The sequence below is a fragment of the Anomaloglossus baeobatrachus genome, chromosome 4 (genome assembly GCF_048569485.1).
Source record: "Anomaloglossus baeobatrachus isolate aAnoBae1 chromosome 4, aAnoBae1.hap1, whole genome shotgun sequence".
Classification (NCBI taxonomy): domain Eukaryota; kingdom Metazoa; phylum Chordata; class Amphibia; order Anura; family Aromobatidae; genus Anomaloglossus; species Anomaloglossus baeobatrachus.
In genome coordinates this window covers 339,960,562-339,983,101 of record NC_134356.1, presented here as the reverse complement: position 1 = coordinate 339,983,101, position 22,540 = coordinate 339,960,562, and the positions used below count along the sequence as shown (strand labels likewise).

General features: G+C 41.7%; 1 protein-coding gene across 4 annotated transcripts in view; it reads right to left on the bottom strand.

Moving 5' to 3' along the window:
• ASB15 (ankyrin repeat and SOCS box containing 15) overlaps positions 1 to 22,540 on the bottom strand; it is a 147,440-nt gene that overhangs the window by 47,189 nt on the left and 77,711 nt on the right. For 3 of the 4 annotated variants that reach the window (XM_075342532.1, XM_075342533.1, XM_075342535.1), the window contains 4 exons: positions 12,844 to 12,896; positions 12,626 to 12,757; positions 1,533 to 1,691; positions 766 to 1,011 (listed from right to left, as the gene is read on the bottom strand). In XM_075342532.1, coding sequence (XP_075198647.1) covers positions 766 to 1,011; positions 1,533 to 1,691; positions 12,626 to 12,757; positions 12,844 to 12,896 — 590 coding nt within the window. The remainder of the gene's footprint in view (positions 1 to 765; positions 1,012 to 1,532; positions 1,692 to 12,625; positions 12,758 to 12,843; positions 12,897 to 22,540) is intronic. The other variant, XM_075342534.1, reaches the window with a different exon arrangement.

Here is a 22,540-nt window from a genome sequence, read left to right as displayed (position 1 = left end):
AAATTCCTATAACATCTTTGACTTTTCTTTTATTTTTGACATAACTCCAAAATCCTTTTTTATTGCTTTTGACATCACTTGCAAGCCTTATTTCATTATCAGCTTTGGCTAATCTGATGTGTGCCCTGCAGGTTTTGCAGACGGTGTTATATTCTTCTTTAGATATGCCTCCCTCTTTCTATTTAATAAACAATTCTTTCTTCCTTTTTAGCATTTGTTTAAGTTCTGTGTTCATCCAACCTGATTTCCTTAAATGTTTCTTATTCTTCCCTCTTTTAGGGATTGTTAACGATTGTGCTTTGAGAATCTCATTTTTCAAGATGTCCTATCCTTCCTGGACATTTCTGTCCTTAAGGACATACGGCCATTGAATCCCTGCTATTCTCTTTTTGAGTCCCTTAAAATCTGCCTTTCTGAAATCCAGCCTTGAAGTCTGAGTTTTCACCGGTCTTCCTCCTACAGTTATCCAAAACTCTATGATAGCATGGTCACTGCTTCCCAGGGTCCCAGCCACCCTTACCTCCTCAACCATTTCCTCCCTGTTTGTAAGGATTAGATCCAAGGTAGCAGATCCCCTTGTTTTCTCCTCTACCTTTTGGAAGTGTTTATACTAGCTTTAATAGATAATCTTTTATTATATTGCCTATAGAGTTAATAATTTGAAGAGCGGATCCAGTATTATATGTATTTGTTAATGATTTAGTATTTCTATTGCAAAACTAGAAAATAGAAGTGTCATTTGTATTTTTAATATATTTCACATACCTTTATGTATTAGTTGTTCCAGTACATCACAGTGACCAAATTCACCAGCAACTCCTAATGGTGTCACACCAAAACCATCTCTAAGGTTGATATTTGCACCATTTTTTACGAGTAAAGAGATTATATCTTTGCGTCCCTGTTTTGCAGCTTCGTGTATTGCTGACCACCTCTTCACACAGGGCTGGTTAATGGTACAATTGTAACTGATCAAAAGGGATACAATTTCATAACTTCCTATTCGTACAGCTGAAATGCAGAATAATTAAAGAATAGATTTTGATGTAATCATGTGATGTGTTGTCAATGTCAAAAACTAAGACAAAAAAATGTTTACAAGTTATCAGATTTATTGCTCACCTTTAGTGAATCTTTTTCTATATAGCTAATATACAACTATTCCTGGATCACTTAGTGTTTTGGGTAAGTGGGAAGAACAGGCACAAGAAAGTGTAATTCTTCAATTTTGTAAAATAAGGGCTAATACAATCTGAGTAGAAAGGAGAGGAACTGACACATGATATCTCCTGTGGTCTTTTCATTACTAGAATTTTGGTGTCTGGATTCTGTTGATGGAACTGGTAATGGCAACTCTAAAGTTGGTACAGTAATATATTTATCCTGGTAAGATAAAGCAGGAAGAATTCTTATTTCTTTTTCTCAAAGTATTTGCGTACATAATAGGGTGATGTTATCAATGGAATTGCCTAATACTTAAGTGAAAGATCAATAAAAGGTAAAACTTATAAAGATATAGGGGCAAGCCATACCAGAAAGAAGAGGAGATTCCCCTCTGCGATTCTTTGTGTTTGGCCAAACGCCTTTTTCTAGAAGAGCTTTTACATTTTCAACCAATCCAGACTTTGTAGAAAGGGTCAGTGGTGTCTCTCCATCATTTGTCCTCTGTTCACACTGTGCTTTATGTACAGCTGTAGGTATTAATAACAGCACACATTAGAAAACAATTAAAGTGAATTTGTCAGCAGATTTTTGCTATGTAAGCTGAGGACAGCATGCTGTGAGAGTTGAAAACAAAAAGCAACTGTGCTTCTCTTATCAATGTGTGTGCTATTGTTTATGTAAGCTAAAGGTTTATTACCTTGTGATTACCATTACAACACTAGTAACTCACATTTAAGGCAGTCCGACACAGCCCTTGCTGTGATTGGCACCATACAGTCAATTCACAATCTCTATTGAGAGACTGATGTGGGTGGGACAGCTCTGCTGTGTTCCTGAATCTAAATTCTTTGATTGTTTGAGAATGGCTTCAGTCAGTAATCTGTGTACTACATCATTGGATTCAGAATCTCCTTGCCTGTAATATGTTGCTGTCAGATGAGATAGCAAAAAACTGCTGACAGATTCCCATTAAAGCTATTATACAAATGCCGCACACTCTTCAGACAGGAGCGAGTCGGCTGGATGCAGCTGAGATGCTCCTGTCAAAAGAGTGTGCAGCCACACCGGGTGATGCGATGCCAGACTCGCACAAGTCATATGTTCATGTGAGCGCACCCTAAATGGCAGTGGACAGCAGGATTTCAGGATCTTAAATAGCCTGCAGCCCCATACAAACCAGACAGCAGTTAACTCTCCCAGTATGGATGGGACTACGAATCCCAGAGGACACAACACTACAACTTCCACGCAACATAGAGAGCGCAGTGCCATCTGGCAACAGAAGCAAGAGGTTCAGTCACTGATACAGATGTCACACCACCTGATGTGTAAGTAGACCTCCTGACTTAAGCTGGGTTCACACATAGCGACAGCGACAATGACGTCGCTGTTATGTCACCATTTTCTGTGACGCAACAGCGACCTCGTAAGTCGCTGTTATGATCGCTGCTTAGCTGTCAAACACAGCAGATGCAGCAGCGATCATAACGGCACGCGTCGCTGTGCTACATGTGCAGAGAGCAGAGAGCCGCGCTTAGCACTGGCTCCCTTCACTCCTAGCTACAGTACACATCGGGTTAATTACCCGATGTGTACTGCAGCTACATGTGCAGAGAGCAGGGAGCCGCGCACACTGCTTAGCGCTGGCTCCCTGCACTCCTAGCTACAGTATACATCGGGTTAATTACCTAATGTGTACTGCAGCTACATGTGCAGAGAGCAGGGAGCCGGCACGCTAGTAACGAAGGTAAATATCGGGTAGAGAAAGGTCTTCCCTTGGTTACCCGATGTTTACCCTGGTTACAGCTTACCGCAGCTGCCAGATGCCGGCTCCTGCTCCCTGCTCACTTCATTTCGTCGCTCTCTCGCTGTCACACACAGTGATGTGTGCATCACAGCGGGAGAGCGACGACCAAAAAATGAAGCTGGACATTCAGCAACGAGCAGCGACCTCACAGCAGGGGCCAGCTCATTGCTGGATGTCACACACAGCGACGGGACGTCGCTGCTACGCCACAGAAAATGGTGACGGAGCAGCGACGTCGCTGTCGCTGTGTGTGACACCACCTTTATCCCCCTTATCTCCCTTATGTTGGGGAGATAAGGATTGGGAGTTTGAATGTAATCACCAGATACTTTAGTTCTCAAGGTGATAAGCTGGTGCCAGGGTGTCTGTCAGTGCCTTTCTCCCCTCTTCCTAATGAAAACATGAACACATGAAATGCAGTGAAATTGCCAAAAAAGGGCAATTCCACAACTGTTTTTGGATTTTTTATTTGCCACGTTCACTATATGATAAAACTGACCTGGCAGTATGATTTTCCAGGTCAATAGAAGTACATAGACACCAAACATGTATAGTTTTATTTTATTTAACCCCTTCAGCCCCCCAGCTTATTTTGACCCTAAAGACCAGGCCACTTTTTGCAATTTTGACCAGTGTCACTGTATGAGGTTATAACACTGGAACGCTTCAACGGATCCCAGTGATTCTGAGACTGTTTTTTAGTGACATATTGGGCTTCATGTTAGTGGTAAATTTAGGCCGATATTTTTTGCGTTTCTTTGTGAAAAAAATGGAAATTTCGCGTAAATTTTGTAATTTTCAAACTTTTAATTTTTATGCTCTTCAACCAACGAGACATATGACACAAAATAATTAATAAATAACATTTCCGACATGTCTACTTTACATCAGAACAATTTTGTGTAAAAAAAAAAATTAAGGAAGTTATAGGGGTTCAAAGTTTATGAGCAATTTCTCATTTTTACAACAAAATTTACAAAGCCACTTTTTTAGGGACCACATCACATTTGAAGCGATTTTGAAAGGTCTACGATGACACAAAACACCCAAAAGTGACACCATTCCAAAAACGGCACCCCTCAGGCTACTCAAAACCACATTCAAGAAGGTTATTAACCCTTCAGGTGCTTCACAATAACTAAAGCAATGTGGAAGGAAAAAAATGAACATTTTACATTTTGCAACAAAAATGTTAATTTAGGCTCAAATATTGCATATTCCAAAGGGTAACAGGATTAAATGAACCCCCAAAATTTGTTGGGCAATTTCTTCTGAGCACGCAGATACCTCATATGTGGCGAAAAACCACTGTTTGGGCGCACGGCAGGACTCGGAAGGGAAGGAGCGTCATTTGACTTTTTGAACAGAAAATTAGCTGGAATCGTTAGCCGCACCATGTTGCACCTGTCAGACGAAACGACTTATGAAATACTTTTGAAAGATCCGACTCTAAGTTACCTACAAGAACTACAGGTACTTTTGAATAAAGCGCTAGAATCGAAAGTCATCTCAGTTAAAGAATTTGAGTTTCTTTATCCAAAGTTTCCAGTCATAGCCACCTTTTACGCCACTCCCAAAGTGCACAAGGGACTTAATTCACTCAGGGGCCGACCCATTGTGTCTGTGATAGACGCAATTGGGCAAAATCCCAGTATCTATCTGGATACGGTCCTACGCCCCTTTGTTATAAGTCTACCTTCGTACATAAGAGACACTAATGATCTGATCTCTAAATTGGATGGCATCATCCTTGAACCTGGAACATTACTCGCTTCAATAGATGTCGAACAACTCTATAGCAGCATCCCACACGAACAGGGCTTAGAGGCAGTCGATGCATATCTTTCTACACGTGGGACCCAGTGCTTTGAACACAGCAAATTAATTGGGGACCTATTACGGTTTATATTAACACACAATTACTTCGTGTTTGGAGGAAAATTTTACCACCAGCTCAGGGGCACGGCGATGGGGAGTCCCTCTGCCCCGACGTACGCCACCATGTTCCTGGGCTGGTGGGAGAACACCTACGTGTTCGAGGATGTCATTTTTTCCCCCCATATACAATTCTGGGGGTGGCATATTGATGACGTCCTCGTCCTCTGGACTGGCACGGAATCCCTGTTCGTGCAATTCTTGGAAAAACTCAATACCAATAATATTGGCTTAAGATTCACGTATGAGATGGATAGGGACTGTCTGGCCTTTCTGGGTCTAAAAATCTCAAGGGATATATGTGGCAATTTGTCCACCACGATCTATAGAAAACCTACGGCAACCAACAGCCTCCTCAGGTGGGAGAGTTACCACCCAGCCCCCCTGAAGAGAGGTATACCGAAGGGACAGTTCCTTCGCCTCAGAAGAAAGTGTTCGTCACTTCATGATTTTGAATCCAAAGCCTTGGATATGAAAAGTAGGTTTCGTAGGAGGGGATACCCCTCACAGATCCTAGAACCAGCATATAAATCTGCCCAATCTACTCAGAGAAGGGAAATACTAAAATCTACAAAAAGACGAGAAGAAGACCAGATCATTAGGCTCATAACCACCTATGATGATCAAAACCCTAAAGTCATGGAAATTCTAAAACGACACTGGCCTATTCTTAAAACGGATATGGATGCGGGTAAATACATATCCCCACACCCTAGTGTTATCTTCAGAAGGGGTAGATCTATTAAGGACCATCTCACCCATAGCCACTTCGTACCCCCAAGAGGAGAAAATACATGGCTAGATCGAAAACCTCAGGGGACATTCAGGTGTGGGAGGTGTATGTACTGCCTTCACATCAACCAGAGGAAGGATTTTTCCAACCTAAGCACTGGAAGAATGTTTAGAATTAGAGACTTTGTCAACTGCAGAACGGAGGGAGTGGTCTACCTCTGTACCTGCAGTTGCCCCCTGGCCTATGTTGGTAAGACCAGGAGGCAGCTGCGGGTCAGGATAGGGGAACATCTGGGTGACATTAGTCATGACAGAGACAAAGCCATTGCACGGCACGTAAACCAGTTCCATCAGGGAGACAGTGGTGTCATCTTTTTTCAAGTGATTGAAGTCAATAAACCAGCACGTGGAGGTAACTGGGACAAAAAAATTCTGCAGCGAGAGGCAAGGTGGATATTTCTCCTTGACTCAGTCTCCCCAGGGGGACTCAATGAAAACCTGAGCTACGTCAGTTTTATCTAACTTCACTTGTTTTAGTATGGAAGACAGGAGCATCCTGGTATCAAATGAATCCCCGTCCCGTTTTTTCCTCCTTCCCCTGGCACCTTTGGCACTGTAGGTGCTTTCTCTTGGTTTTATTGTATATATTGGGTTAACTAAATAGGTCGCCGGGTTACGGTCTGACACACACTCCCTCTCCCCTTCCCCCTCCCCTTCCTCCCCCCTCACCCCCCCCTTTCCTAGTCTGGGGACATAGGTTATATTTATAGAATTGATACTATTCAACTACATTTATGTGTGGTGCCCTATTATTAATTGTGGGGACACATGCTATGTCTATACAACTGTTGTCCTCTTATGATACTTCTTTTTGCTTATATCCCCCCTTTTTTATTGGGATGCTTTTGTAATCCATGGGGAGACCATTATACCCATGTGAATACCTCATTTCATTTACTATAAGAATGTAGGAACTTTTTGGTTATCCTTTGCTATCCTGCGACTCTGAGTATGTCAGTTCTGCTGAACTAGGCATCGCTCCTAGGACGCCGATACTGGTTTAAGTTTAAGCGATGTTATTTGAGTAAACATTGCTAGTGGTGCGATATCAGCTCTGCCCCATTCCATGTTAATGAGATGTCCTCTTTGCAAGTGTTTCGAATTTGTGTTTCCATGGCTAGGTCCACACGTGTTTTATCTTACATGATGTCAGCCCGCACTGTAGCGATATGGCTTGTCTCACTGATGGGCACTGCCTCTATAATCTTCTTTCTAGCTCTGTATGAGTTAAACGCCCTTTTCGGCCACTAGGCACGCCCCCTCCACAGTTCTATCTGTGCTAAGAACAGTAATCTAGCCTGTATGAATGACTGACTCTGCCCCACTATCGTGCATTACGATACGTCATTCCCGGCCATCTGATACCGCCCCTTTACTCATGCATGCTGTCTCTTACAGCTCTGCCCTGTTGTTTTTGACTAGCGACACGTCAATTCCTGGTGACGTGGTACGCCCTCCTCAATCCTCCTTCAAGCTGATCTTGGATATATGACCAATCCAGACGCTATCACAGGATTGGCTGAAGTGATCTGTCAGTCACGGATCCTCAGCAAGAAGGGCGGGCGTTTATACTGCTCCTTTCCGGTCGCGGGAGGTTTAAACCACCTATGTCCATAGGACCCGGCACACACTTTCTGGGCACAAGACAGGACACAGCATCTGACTCCCTGCGATATAGATGTGCTTTGGCGCTCGGGACCCTTGTGTCCTTGCAGGTTGAGTTTATCCCTGGAGCGGCTACTGGTATGTTTTTACACCTTTGGTGTTTTTTCCCTTTACAGGACATCTCAAAGGATTATACTATATATTTTTTGTATATAACATCCTTCTTATAGAATGTATGGCAAGATAGGAAGATCACTATTGTGATCATATTTATTCCTTTCTCTAGGTAAATAGTACACCTGGCCATTATATGGAACGCTTCTGAAAGGAGCTTTTTTCCACAGGTATATATCAAATGTTTCTTTGTTTCCCCGCTGCACTACTTTGTTGCACATTAGATTATTCTCATTTTTTGTAGGACTGTACACTTCTGAGATTGTGCATACTAATAACCTAAGTGAGAAAGAAACTGGACCTATATATTATCTACAGGTATTTATTGAGTCTCCAGGACAAAGACGGTTTTTTGGAGCAAATCCATATATGTGTCACTTATCTTTTTCATGTCGTCATATGTCATGTGGTGGAAATCAAATGTTTGGGTGCACAGCAGGGCTCGGAATGCAAGGAGCGTCATTTGACTTTTCAAACGCAAAATTGTCTGGGATAATTAGCATATTCCATGGGTTGTTTGGAGACCCCCTGAGGTGCCAAAACAGTGGAGCTCCCCCACATGTGACCCCATTTTGGAAACTAGACCCCTCATGGAATTTATCTAGATGTTTATTGAGCACTTTGAACCTCTGGGGGCTTCACAAAAGTTAATAAAGTTGAGCAGTGAAAATAAAAAAAAAATTTTTTACCACGAAATTGTTACTTCAACCAGGTAGCTTTTTCTTCACAAGCGTATTAGAAAAAATTGCACCATAAAATGTATGGTGCAATTTCTCCTGAGTACACAGATACCTCATATGTGGTGGAAATCAAATGTTTGGGCGCACAGCAGTGCTCGGAATGCAAGGAGCGTCATTTGACTTTTCAAACGCAAAATTGTCTGGAATAATTAGCGTATTCCATGTTGTGTTTGGAGACCCCCTGAGGTGCCGAAACAGTGGAGCTCCCCCACATGTGACCCCATTTTGGAAACTAGACCCCCATTGCATAAAAAAAATCAGGGCGCACGCACGAATGTTCTGCAAAAAGGGGGGGACTAGGTGGGATGGAAAAAAGAAGTCCTGTCCAAAGTCGAGTACGACTGCAGGACGATTGCTGATCAGGTACCTAATTGTTCAAGTTTTGTCTTTTTTTTTTATTTGGGGTGCACAAAAAAAAGCAAAAGATAGAGCAACAATTACGTACCTGATCAGCCAATCACGTAGCTGATCAGCACTTGGCGGCAAGCAGGTGGGGGAGGGGGGGAGGGAATGGGAGATGAGATTGGGGATAGTTAGAAAAGAGCCACGAACAATACTTACAGGATGGATCAGAACAGCAGCAGATGGGGGGTGGCGGTAGATGGAAGGGCAGCAGATGGAGGGGCAGCAGATGGGGGGCGGCAGAAGATGGGGGGGCAGCAGATGGATGAACAGCGGCATATAAAGGGAGCATCTGTGAATATGAGTCGGCAGCAACTGGGATAGGGTGGCGGCGGATGGGAGAGGGCGCAGTGGATGCAAGAGCGGCGGAGGATGGGGAAAAGAGGAGTATGGGGGAAAGGGGAGTGGGAGTGAGAGGTAAGATTGGGGATAGTTACCTTACAGGATGGATCTAGGCAACAGGATCACAGGAGATGAAGGAGGCAGCAGATCGGGGAGAGTGAGAGGTGGGAGAGGGAGCGCAGATCATGAGGGTGACATGTGAGCGGAGAGCGGGCAGCAGATCACGGGGGTGACAGGTGAGCAGAGCACAGATCACGGGGGTGAGAGCACGGGGGGAGAGCAGACAGCAGATTACGGGGGTGACAGGTGAGGGAGCACAGATCACGGGGTGACAGGTGAGGGAGCACAGATCACAGGGGTGACAGGTGAGGGAGCACAGATCACGGGGGTGACAGGGGAGCACACATCAAGGGGGTGACAGGGGAGGGAGCAAACATCACGGGGGGTGACAGGTGAGGGAACACACATCCCGGGGTGACAGGTGAGGGAGCACACATCACGGGGGTGAAAGGTGAGGGAGCACACATCACGGGGGTGAAAGGTGAGGGAGCGCACATCACGGGGGTGACAGGTGAGGGAGCGCACATCACGGGGGTGACAGGTGAGGGAGCGCACATGACGGGGGTGACAGGTGAGGGAGCGCACATCACGGGGGTGACAGGTGGGGGGAGCGGGGAGCACATCACGGGGGGAAGGGGAGGGGGTGGGCAGCCGATCACGAGGGGGAGGGGGCGGGCAGCCGATCACTGGGGTGAGAGGTGGGGGTGTGGGCAGCAGATCGGGGAGAGCGGTGGCAGATGGAGGAGGGCGGCGGCGGATCGCGAGGCTTTTTGACGGTTTGATACAGTACAATGGCAGTGCGGCAACTTCCGGGTCCCATGCTCCAGTCACATAACAGCATGGGACCGGACCTTGTCGCCCTGCCATTGCACTGTATACACTCACTGTACTGGCGTGCTCAGGACCGACAAGTGAAGGGGGAGGTGATTTGAACATGTGTTTTTTATTTTTTCATATTTTTAAAAACTTTTTTATAAACATTTTTCTGTTTTTACTAGTCCCCTTAGGAGACTTGCAGCTGCAATCGACCAATTGCTTCTGCTATGCAGAGCAGTGCTCTGTATAGCATAAACCATGGTCTCCTATGAATGCTGGCTCACAGTCAGAGTTCACAGGAGGATCGTCTTGACAGATACAGGGGTAATCAGTTGATCCCTGGCTATCATGACAACCCATCGGCATCGGCACCTCGAGCAGGGGAATGATGTGCCCCCCTACCGGCACGTGTTAAATTCAGCTGTTAGAGATTGACAGCAATATTTAACTAGTTAACAGCAGCAGGTGGATCTCCTATCGACTCGTGGCTGTTAGATGCACAAAATGGCTGATTAAAGCAGCTGTCATTTGCAGGGAAAGATGGGAGCTCAATATGAGAGCCCACACCAAAGCCAGGGACACAACATATGAGGTAAATATACATTATATGTTGTGAAGGGGTTTACATACTTATCTATTGTCATGTTTCCCAGTTTCCAGTGCCACTGTGGTCCTCTTCTGATCCACATGACCTAAAAACAGTCTAATCAGCTCACAAAAGAGTTTATGTGTGAAGTGGAAGTCATTAAGTCTATGGAGACTCATTTTGGCTCTTATAAACTTTTATATTGGAAAAGAAGCACTGAACCATACAGTGTGAGCTGGCAAAGTAGACAACCTGCCAGATGGGTCAGAATGGGATAGATGCAGCGCTGGTAACCAAGGAAGACATCGTCTCAAGACTAGTCTCTGAACGCCGGATATTCTGACACCGGTCGTTACTGCTGATCTGAGCTCACAACAGAGAGCATAAAGTCATTGTGCACATCATACAGTACATGTTAAGCTTGTACTAGCTCAGGCCCTGAAATGAGCGTCACTGATGATTATTATTATTATTATTATTTATTATTATAGCGCCATTTATTCCATGGCGCTTTACAAGTGAAAGAGGGTATACGTACAACAATCATTAACAGTACAAGACAGACTGGTATAGGAGGAGAGAGGACCCTGCCCGCGAGGGCTCACAGTCTACAGGGAATGGGTGATGGTACAATAGGTGAGGACAGAGCTGGTTGCGCAGTGGTCTACTGGGCTGAAGGCTATTGTAGGTTGTAGGCTTGTTGGAAGAGGTGGGTCTTGAGGTTCCTCTTGAAGCTTTCCACGGTCGTGGAGAGTCTGATGTGCTGAGGTAGAGCGTTCCAGAGTATGGGGGATGCACGGGAGAAATCTTGTACACGATTGTGGGAAGAGGAGATAAGAGAGGAGCAGAGAAGGAGATCTTGTGAGGATCTAAGGTTGCGTGCAGGTAGGTACCGGGAGACTAGGTCACAGATGTAGGGAGGAGACAGGTTGTGCATGGCTTTGTATGTCATGGTTAATGTTTTGAACTGGAGTCGTTGGGCGATGGGAAGCCAGTGAAGGGATTGGCAGAGTGGCGAGGCTGGGGAGTAGCGAGGGGAGAGGTGGATTAAGCGGGCTGCAGAGTTTAGGATAGATTGGAGGGGTGCAAGAGTGTTGGAAGGGAGGCCAGAGAGCAGGAGGTTGCAGTAGTCGATTCTCACACCAAGTGTCATCAGGGGTGGAGGCTGAGGTCACTGCAACAGACTCTGCCCCCTGATGACACTGCTTTTCCGAATCCTGCTCCTGGAATACTCAAATAAAGCTTCATCATAAAGGAATTAGGGAAAAAAAAATGAGCCCATGAACAGTACATTTTAATCAATAGATCTTGGAATTGTAAAAGGTTCCACAATTGGATGTACTAAAAAAATCTTCCTGTTGTGAGACATTTATAAATGTCATCCTGCTATGACCTGTGTAATGGCCGTGTCTGACCGTCCAGGAAAATGATCTAAACATACCACAGCTCCTGGCCAAGGAAGGAAGAATAAGTGACTATACATACAACACAGCAGTGGCTTGCAGCTGCTGCTTTCTGTGAAGTAAAACATTTTCCTGCTTTTTTTATCACATGAGCGAATGTTTCTAACTTGTTTCCAGAACTCTGAGCACATAAAAAAATCATGATTTACGATAAGCTCAGGGCACTGGAGATGCAGCAGAGACTTGCTCATGTGATAAAATATGCAGGGAAATGTTTTACTTCACAAAAAGCATCAGCTGCAAGCCTCTGCTATGTTGTATGTATAATCACTTATTCTTTCTCCCCTAGCCAGGAACTGTGGTATGTTCAGACCATCTTGTTGAACAGTCAGACACAGCCATTACACAGTACATAGCAGCTGTACATTTATAAGACATTATCTCAGCACAGGAATATTTTTTTAACACATCCAATTGTTGAACCTATTATTTTAAGATCAATTGATTAACATATACTTTGTTAAAGGGATATCCTTTTAATATTCTATTTCAAAAACAGTATAGTAATATCTGAGCTACATGTACAATTAGTTGTAAAGGAATAATTATGTTACAATCATGAGCAGTGGCATACTGTGCCAAATTTGAGCATGGTTATAGATGTGTCGTATAACGGGGACATAGACTAAAAATGAATGAAGCTTCATTTTAAGATCTGTTTGTGACATCTAAAAATGTATTTAATAGAACATTATACATCACAATTATTTGGATCTTTCTGAATCTTATAGAAACTTACCATCAAGGATGATTTCTGTTATCTGACGGACTGGTTGGACAACGGCTTCATGTATAGGAAACCAGCCTTTTTCATCAGCTTCATCTAAAGCATACTTATATTCCATATATTTCTGCAGTTCTGTGATTTCCCCTAAAAAGGACACATTGAACTATTTATCTGCAAAATATAATTTTATTTCTACAACCAAAATGCATTAGCACAAGTTTGAAACTTACCTTGTTTTATAGACGCCACTATTTTTCTGTTTATATCACTTGGAGGTACAAATCTGTGAAAATATTTCAGCATTATATCTTAATTTTACCATAATAGAGGTTTGTTATCTAACTGTAAATTGCCTTTGAAAACATTTTAAAATGCGTCTATAGTCAGCCTTAGGCCTCATTCACACTGATAAACACTGATGTATTGTTACATCAGTGTTTATATGCCAAAGCCAGAAGTAGATCTTACAGAGAAAAACTAGAATTGAAAGATTTACACCTGTTGCGTGTTTTAGAGATACTACTGGTTTTGGCATACAAATACTTTATGAAGTACTGACCAAAAATACATGTGTGAATATATGACCTATGCAGACACACAGGTCCTATCAAGCAATAGTGCTGATCGTGGCACCACCAATGACCTGGTACCCAAAGCTTGGGACCACCATGAATCATAAAGTTAACCATATAGTTGTTTTATTTAGACATTGCAGCACTGTTATTATATTATTAGATTATATTAGATAACTGTCCACAAACATCTTTATATTAACAATATTATATTGACAATGACCCAACTAAAATCTAAGATAAAATGTGCCACAATGTGGTAAGTGGGGTACTGTAAAAATGGTGTCACATCTCCACCAGATATATCAAAAAGAGTCACCTGCACATCCAACAGGTTTGAACAGGTGCTAGCTGAAAACACAATATAACTATAAAACACATACAGCTGCACTCTAAAATGCTAACAATGAATAAGGGAACTCTGGTAATGCATTACTGCTATAGGAATATTTGAAAAGAGATATATTTAGCTTATGTATTGGCCCATGTGAGCCCGGTAACCAATGACAAGGTATATCTCAATATACCGGGTCCCTAACTCAAATGCCTCTACTTGGGATAAAAAGCTATATGTCTGGGCAGCTAGGATGCAGTTATAAAGGGGAATGAACACAGCCTGGTTACAGGGTGGAGTGCTCAATCAGAAAGAAATGCACTACAGATATATCAAAAAGCATTTAATTATGGTTTTTGATTATGCACTCAGTATGTTTGATACAATGAACTGTTTTTAGAAATTTTGTGATGAATAAAATTTACTAAATTATTAACAGCTTGAGTATGTGTTTTACCTATACTGTTGCAATTATTTAAGGGTCATAAACTCCCAATTTTTGTTCCTTTTTGATGCCCAGATATATCAAAAAGACTGACCCGCACGGTGTGAACAGGTGCTAGCTGAAAACACAATATAACAACAAAACCCATACAGCTGCACTCTAAAATGCTAACAATGAATAAGAGAACTCTGGTATTGCATTACTGCTATGGGAATATTTGAAAAAAGAGATATTTAACTTAAGTATTGGCCAATGCATGGGAGCCCGGTACCACGACAAGGTATAACTCAATATACTCTAACTGAAATGCCTCTATCTGGGTTAAAAACCTAGACGTGTATAGTAGTAATGCAATACCAGAGTTCCCTTATTCATTGTTAGCATTTTAGAGTGCAGCTGAAAACAGCTTGCCAGGCTGTATATAATATTTGACAGTCCACGTATTTTTTTTTTGTCTTTTTGTGTTTGACATGCTTTTTTTTGTAAATCACTTCAGAAAATAAAGAGGTTGTTATACTTTTTAATTAGGGTTATGATTTAATAAGTGTAATTAAAGCAGTTGTCCAATGAAAATAAGTTATCACTTATCCAGATGATGGGTGATAACTTATTTAATGGTGGTATCTGCTGTGATCTAGAACGAACAGCAGAACATGGAATTTTTATCCAAGATGGGTCACTTTTATCCTGTCAGAATGGACTGTGTGAAAAAGTACAGCGCAGGGTGCAAGAGCCCTAAAATAAATGAATGGAGCAGCAGACAGCTGCCCCATTCTAACGGGAAGGAAAAAAACCTTGTCAGGGATAAAATTCCTCATTCTAGTAATTACTGTGGGTTCCATATATCGGTCTCTCACTGATCAATAAGTCATCACCAGACAATTTTTTTTATTCCCATCACCCCAGGCGATTTTCCATTTTTTTTTTCAGCTCCCCGAGAGCCGTAACTTTTTTATTTTTCCATCAACCTTGCCATATAAGGGCTTATTTTTTGCGGGACAAGGTCTACTTTTAAATGAAACCATTTAGTTTTACCATATAGTGTACTGGAAAACGGCAAAAAAATTCCAAGTGCAAAACAAATTGCAAAAAAAGTGCGATTGCATGATTGTTTTTGGGATAATTATTCCCACTGTTCACTATGTGGTAAAATTGATGTGTTGGTGTGATGTCTCAGGTCAGTACGAGTTCATAGACACCAAACATGTATAGGTTTACTTTTATCTAAGGGGTTAAAAATTGTAAAAAAAAAAAGCGCACGTTTTGCCCCATTTGCCACGATCTGTAGCGTTCTCATTATTTGTGATCTATGGCTCAGTGATGGCTTGTTTTTTACATCTGGAACTGACATTTTTGACGGTACCATTTTGCGCAGGAGTGCCATTTTGATAGCCTGTTATTGCATTTTGTGCAAAATTCGCGGTGACCAAAAAACGTAATTTTGGCGTTTGGATTTTTTTGGTTGATATGCCGCTTACTGATCAGATTAATTGATTTTATATTTTGATAGATTGGGCATTTCTGAACGCAGCAATACCAAATATGTGTATATTTTTCAACCCTTTAATTTTCAATGGGGCGAATGGGGGGTGATTTGAACTTTTATTTTTTTTATTTTTTTTTTTATTTACTAGCCCCCTTAGGGGACTATAACGATCAGCAGTCTAATCGCTCATTTTTTCCTGCAGATCAGAGCAGCATTGCTCTGAGCTGCACAAAAGCAGCTCTCCTCTCACACAATGGGGAGATAAGGTATGCACACCAGTGACTATGTAAGGGGAATACATGGAATAGCAGAAACTGCTGTGTGAATACTGACTTGAAAAATTCAATAGCTATGTGTAAAAGTGAAAATGTGAAAAATGGAATCTGCATCACTGCCATGAACATATGAATCAAGAGAAATTTAGCTACTGAATTGATCAATGCAATAGAGCCCCAACACTACGCCAAAGTATTTCTCTACGTTGGGGTCCCTAGCTTGTGTGTGTCCTCTCATGCAGTTAAAAAACTTACCGTGTATGGGAAGCTGAGACCCAGGCTATTTATGCGTATTGTATGGATTGGCAACAGGTGTGGTGGGGAGGGTTCACAAACGAAAAACTACTAACAATAACGAATAACGTTTGGAACACCATTCTAAGTCTGAACTGGGTGCAAAAAACCTAAAAAAACATCACTATGGGGAGATAAGGTATGCACAACTGCATGAGAGGACACACACAAGCTAGGGACCCCAACGTAGAGAAATACTTTGGCGTAGTGTTGGGGCTCTATTGCATTGATCAATTCAGTAGCTAAATTTCTCTTGATTCATATGTTCATGGCAGTGATGCAGATTCCATTTTTCACATTTTCACTTTTACACATAGCTATTGAATTTTTCAAGTCAGTATTCACACAGCAGTTTCTGCTATTCCATGTATTCCCCTTACATAGTCACTGGTGTGCATACCTTATCTCCCCATAGTGATGTTTTTTTAGGTTTTTTGCACCCAGTTCAGACTTAGAATGGTGTTCCAAACGTTATTCGTTATTATTACTCCTCTCACACAAGGCTGTCTGCCGACTGTGAGAGCAACTGACTCATGATAGCTACAAGATTCCTCACATGACCCTGTGCTACCATGGCAGCCAACAGATCCACGTGATCACATCAGGCGACTTCCGATAGCGCCAGGTAAGTGAACGCTTACTGCGGCCCACTGTTACATCGCACTGTCACATTTTCACAGCGCGCTGTAAGGGGTTAATAGGCATGAGTGGGTAATGAATCCACTTGTGCCTGATAGCAGCACATGTCAGCTGTTCAAATGCCGGCTGCAGCGATTACCTGACACGATCTATGACGTACCCAGTACTTCATCTGTTGTTAAGAGCTTAAAGAAGCACTCATTTATATATTTTTTTATTTACAATTTGGTGCCAGAGCCTGGTTTTCACCTTCTTGACCAGGCCAGTTTTTTCAATTCTGACCAGTGTCACTTTATGAGATAATAACTCTGGAACGCTTCAACATATCCCAGTGATTCTGAGATTGTTTTTTTCATGACATGTTGTACTTCATGGTAGTGGGATATTTTGGTTAATAGTTTTTGTGATTATTTATGAAAAAATCAAAAAATTTACAAAAAATGTAAAATTTAGCAATTTTCTAACTTTTAATTTGTATACGTTAAAGCCAGATCACACAAAATGGTTATTAAATAACATTTCCCACATGTCTACTTTCTCAAACCACTGAGAAAATATTTATAGAGGTAGTAATTTTACTAAGAACACCACTGTTAAATCTACTCTCATAAAATCGTTTTATTAAATTTCATAAATGTTAAAACAGAACAAATGTATTGTTCTTTTCATTCAGCATATTTAAGATCACAAAAGATATGAACATAAAGTGCAGATGTCAGACAAACAATACCCTCGCCCGAGGAAAGTCTCAGACAATGTTTCTGAAAGAAGCTTGTGGAGAGCTGGGGGGGTCCACAAGCTAAGTGGATCTCTGAGCTTTAACCTAACTTATCCAGTACTTCTTAAATAGGGAAATCCTATCAAACGGAAGAACCCTGGACATCTAACGCATTGTGTCTTTGTTGTCTATGGTTCTATTTGTATGTACTTCACTCTAAATCACTTTATTTTTGGTGGTGGTTGCCCCCGCAGAGGGTAGCTAGGACGGTGAGGCTGACATACACCTCCAGCAGAAATATAGGCTTACTAACTAGTGAAGATATCTAACCATAACCAAGGGAGAGAGTCACAGTGTATATCTATCAGCATTACCCTGACAGTGACTTACCAACGCTCTCACGTTATCTTCTTTCAGAAACATTGTCTGAGACTTTCCTCGGGCGAGGGTATTGTTTGTCTGACACCTGCACTTTATGTTCATATCTTTTGTGATCTTAAATATGCTGAATGAAAAGAACAATACATTTGTTCTGTTTTAACATTTATGAAATTTAATAAAACGATTTTATGAGAGTAGATTTAACAGTGGTGTTCCACATGTCTACTTTACATCAGCATAGCTTTTTAAACATTTTTTTTTTTTGTTATGACGTTAGAAGGCTTAAAAGTTTGTCAGCAATTTCTTATTTTTCCAACAAAATTTCGTAAATCAATTTTTTAGGGACCACATCACATTTCAAGTGACTTTGATGGACCAATGTGACAGAAAATACCCAAAAGTGACACCATTTGAAAAACTGCACCCCTCATACTTATCAAAATGACATCCAGGTTTATTAAAGGGAGTCTGTCAGCAGGTTTTGCTACCTCATCTAAGAGCAGCATGATGTAGGCCAAGAGATTCTGAATCTAATGATGCATAACATAGATAAGTAGCTGGAGCCATTCTGACCCAAGGAAAGATTTTATTTTTCATATGTAGCAGATCTCTGGGAGCTGCCCCAGCCTACACCAGGCTTTCAGTGTACATTTCCATAGACAGAAGCTGCTAATCACAGGAAGTGGGGGGGGGGGAGTCGGACTATAGCTCAAGCACTCCTCAGACCCACTAATGATAAAGTTAAGAGGCTTAAACTAACACTGCAGGTAAAAAAAAGCAGACTTTGAGATAAGAGACTGCTGGTTGTAAACTTCAAGTTAACTCTTACAACATGCTGGCTTCAGATTACATAGCAATAATGTCAACTTTGCAAACATTAAACTTTGCGAAGGATGTATGAATCAAGCCACATATAAGGTTATCCTGGAAAAAAAGTTGCTTCCTTCTGCTCAAACAATGTTCCCAAACTCTGAGAATTGTTTTTCTTCAGCAGGACAATGGCCATGCCACACAGCTTGGTCAATCAATGTGTAGATGAAGTACCACCATATCAAAACCCTGTCATGGCCAGCCCAATCTCCAGACCTGAACCCCATTGAAAACCTATGGAATGTAATCAAGAAGAAGATGGCTAGTCATAAGACATCAAACAAAGAAGAACTACTTCAATTTTTGCACCAGGAGTGGCATAAGGTCACCCAAAAGGAGTGTGAATGACTGGTGGAAAGCTTGCCAAGAGGCATGAAAGATGTAATTAAAATTCATGGTTATTCCACAAAATATTGATTTCTGAACTCTTCATGAGTTAAAACATTATTAGTATTGTTTCTAAATGATTATGAACTTGTTTTCTTTGCATTATTTGAGGTCTGAAAGCAATGCATTGTTTTGTTATTTTGACCATTTCTCATTTTCAGAAAATAAATACAAAATGTATTGCTTGGAAATTCAGAGACATGTTGTCAGTAGTTTATAGAATAAAAGAACAATTTGAATTTTACTCAAAAATATACCTATAAACGAGGAAAATCAGAAAAACTGAAAATGTTGCAGTGGTCTCTTAATTTTTGCCAGAGCTACACACACACACACACACACACACACACACACACACACACACACACACACACACACACACACACACACACACACACTTGAATCCAGAAATTTATATACACTATCTAAAAAGACACATACAGTCATATGAAAATGTTTGGGCACCCCTATTAATTTTAACCTTTTTTCTTTATAACAATTTGGGTTTTTGCAACAGCTATTTCAGTTTCATATATCTAATAACTGATGGACTGAGTAATATTTCTGGATTGAAATGAGGTTTATTGTACTAACAGAAAATGTGCAATCCGCATTTAAACAAAATTTGACCGGTGCAAAAGTATGGGCACCCTTATCAATTTCTTGATTTGAACACTCCTAACTACTTTTTACTGACTTACTAAAGCACTAAATTAGTTTTGTAACCTCATTGAGCTTTGAACTTCATAGGCAGGTGTATCCAATCATGAGAAAAGGTATTTAAGGTGGCCACTTGCAAGTTGTTCTCCTATTTGAATCTCCTATGAAGAGTGGCGTCATGGGCTCCTCAAAACAACTCTCAAATGATCTGAAAACAAAGATTATTCAACATAGTTGTTCTGGGGAAGGATACAAAAAGTTGTCTCAGAGATTTAAACTGTCAGTTTCCACTATGAGGAATATAGTAAGGAAATGGAAGAACACAGGTACAGTTCTTGTTAAGCCCAGAAGTGGCAGGCCAAGAAAAATATCAGAAAGGCAGAGAAGAAGAATGGCGAGAACAGTCAAGGACAATCCACAGACCACCTCCAAAGACCTGCAGTATCATCTTGCTGCAGATGGTGTCAATGTGCATCGGTCAACAATACAGCGCACGTTGCACAAGGAGAAGCTGTATGGGAGAGTGATGCGAAAGAAGCCGTTTCTGCAAGCACGCCACAAACAGAGTCACCTGAGGTATGCAAAAGCACATTTGGACAAGCCAGTTACATTTTGGAAGAAGGTCCTGTGGACTGATGAAACAAAGATTGAGTTGTTTGGTCATACAAAAAGGCGTTATGCATGGAGGCAAAAAAACACGGCATTCCAAGAAAAGCACTTGCTACCCACAGTAAAATTTGGTGGAGGTTCCATCATGCTTTGGGGCTGTGTGGCCAATGCCGGCACCGGGAAATTTGTTAAAGTTGAGGGTCGCATGGATTCAACTCAGTATCAGCAGATTCTTGACAATAATGTGCAAGAATCAGTGACGAAGTTGAAGTAACGCAGGGGATGGATATTTCAGCAAGACAATGATCCAAAACACCGCTCCAAATCTACTCAGGCATTCATGCAAAGGAACAATTACAAAGTTCTGGAAAGGCCTTCCAGGCCCCAGACCTGAATATCATTGAAAATCTGTGGGATGATTTGAAGCGTGCTGTCCATGCTCGTTGACCATCAAACTTAACTGAACTGGAATTGTTTTGTAAACAGGAATGGTCAAATATACCTTCATCCAGGATCCAGAAACTCATTACAAGTTACAGGAAGCGACTAGAGGCTGCTATTTTTGCAAAAGGAGGATCTACAAAATATTAATGTCACTTTTATGTTGAGGTGCCCATACTTTTGCACAGGTCAAATTTTGTTTATATGCGGATTGCACATTTTCTGTTAGTACAATAAACCTCATTTAAATCCAGAAATATTACTCAGTCCATCAGTTATTAGATATATGAAACTGAAATAGCTGTTGCAAAAACCCAAATTGTTATAAAGAAAAAAGGTTAACATTAATAGGGGTGCCCAAACTTTTTCATATGACTGTATTGTATGTATGTTTCTCTCACTATCTTACATGAAATCATACATTAGAAACTCAGGAAGAAAGGAGTCTTTAAATGTTGCCAAGAGTAGACATAGTATCCTAATAAGCAACACCATAATATTATTATTATTTTTATTAATAATAATAATAATAATAATATGGTGTTGCTTATTAGGATACTATGTCTACTCTTGGCAAAATTTAAAGACGCCTTTCTTCCTGAGTTTCTAATGTATGTTTTTGGGAGTTGTTGCCCATTTGTTTAATATGAGATCCGTGGGTGGTCCTTGTCTTTTTCATTATGAAATCAGAATAAACCTTTCCCATTTTAGGTCAGTTAGGAACTAACATTATTTATATTTGCCAAATGCCAGAACAATGAGAGAGAATGTTTAAGGCATTTTTATTACTTTCTGCCAAGTCAAAACTTTACATACATTTCATTAGTATTTGGTACCATTGCCCTTAAACTGTATGACTTGGGTCAATCGTTTTTGATATCCTTCCACAAGCTTGTCACAATAGTTGGTAGGAATTTGGGCCCATTCCTCCTGACAGAACTGGTGTAACTAAGCCATGTTTGTAGGTCGCCTTCATCACACCTGCCTTTTTAATATTGCCCATAAATTTTTAATAGGATTGAGATCAGGTCTTTCTGATGGCCACTCCAGAATAGAGATGAGTGAACCGGTCCCGGTTCGGCTCGAGGTCGGTTCGCCGAACGGAGGTCCCGTTCGAGTTCGGTTCGTCGAACGTTCGACGAACCGAACTCGAACCGCATAGGAAACAATGGCAGGCATTCACAAACACATAAAAACACCTAGAAAACACCCTCAAAGGTGTCCAAAAGGTGACAAACAACTCACAACACAACACAAACACATGGGAAAGTGACAAGGACATATACTCATGCGAAAACAAAAGAGCAGGACAAGGAAAAAGTGGAGGACACACAGATATAGGCATGGCACGCCCTTCTAAAATCATGTAAAACACCGCAAGGTGACTCCAAGCGGAGTCTCCCTTTTTTCCAAAAATTGGGCCCCACACACACCCACCCCTTCAGTGGCAGCAGTTGTGCCCCAGTTGTACACTTCACAGCTAGATTTGCATCAAGCACATTCAAAAATACGCCATAATTGGGGGCGTGTCCAGGATGCTGAGCTGAGTGGACGTGGGGAAGAGGAGCTCCTGTTGACCCTCAGCTAAACAGCACTTATCATAAGCACAAACCTACTCACCGGCTCTCAGGATGGGACCACGGAGGATTAAACCATCGCAGCAGGCATCGGTGGCCCCCCCGCTGCACACCACGGCGCTGGATACTTTCTTGGGCCTGGAACAGGGTCCAGGGGAGGCCCGGACGCCATCTTTCCAAGAGCATGGAGGGGAAATGGAGGCACCGGCCCGGCCTGCTAAGCAGCAAGAGAAGGAGGA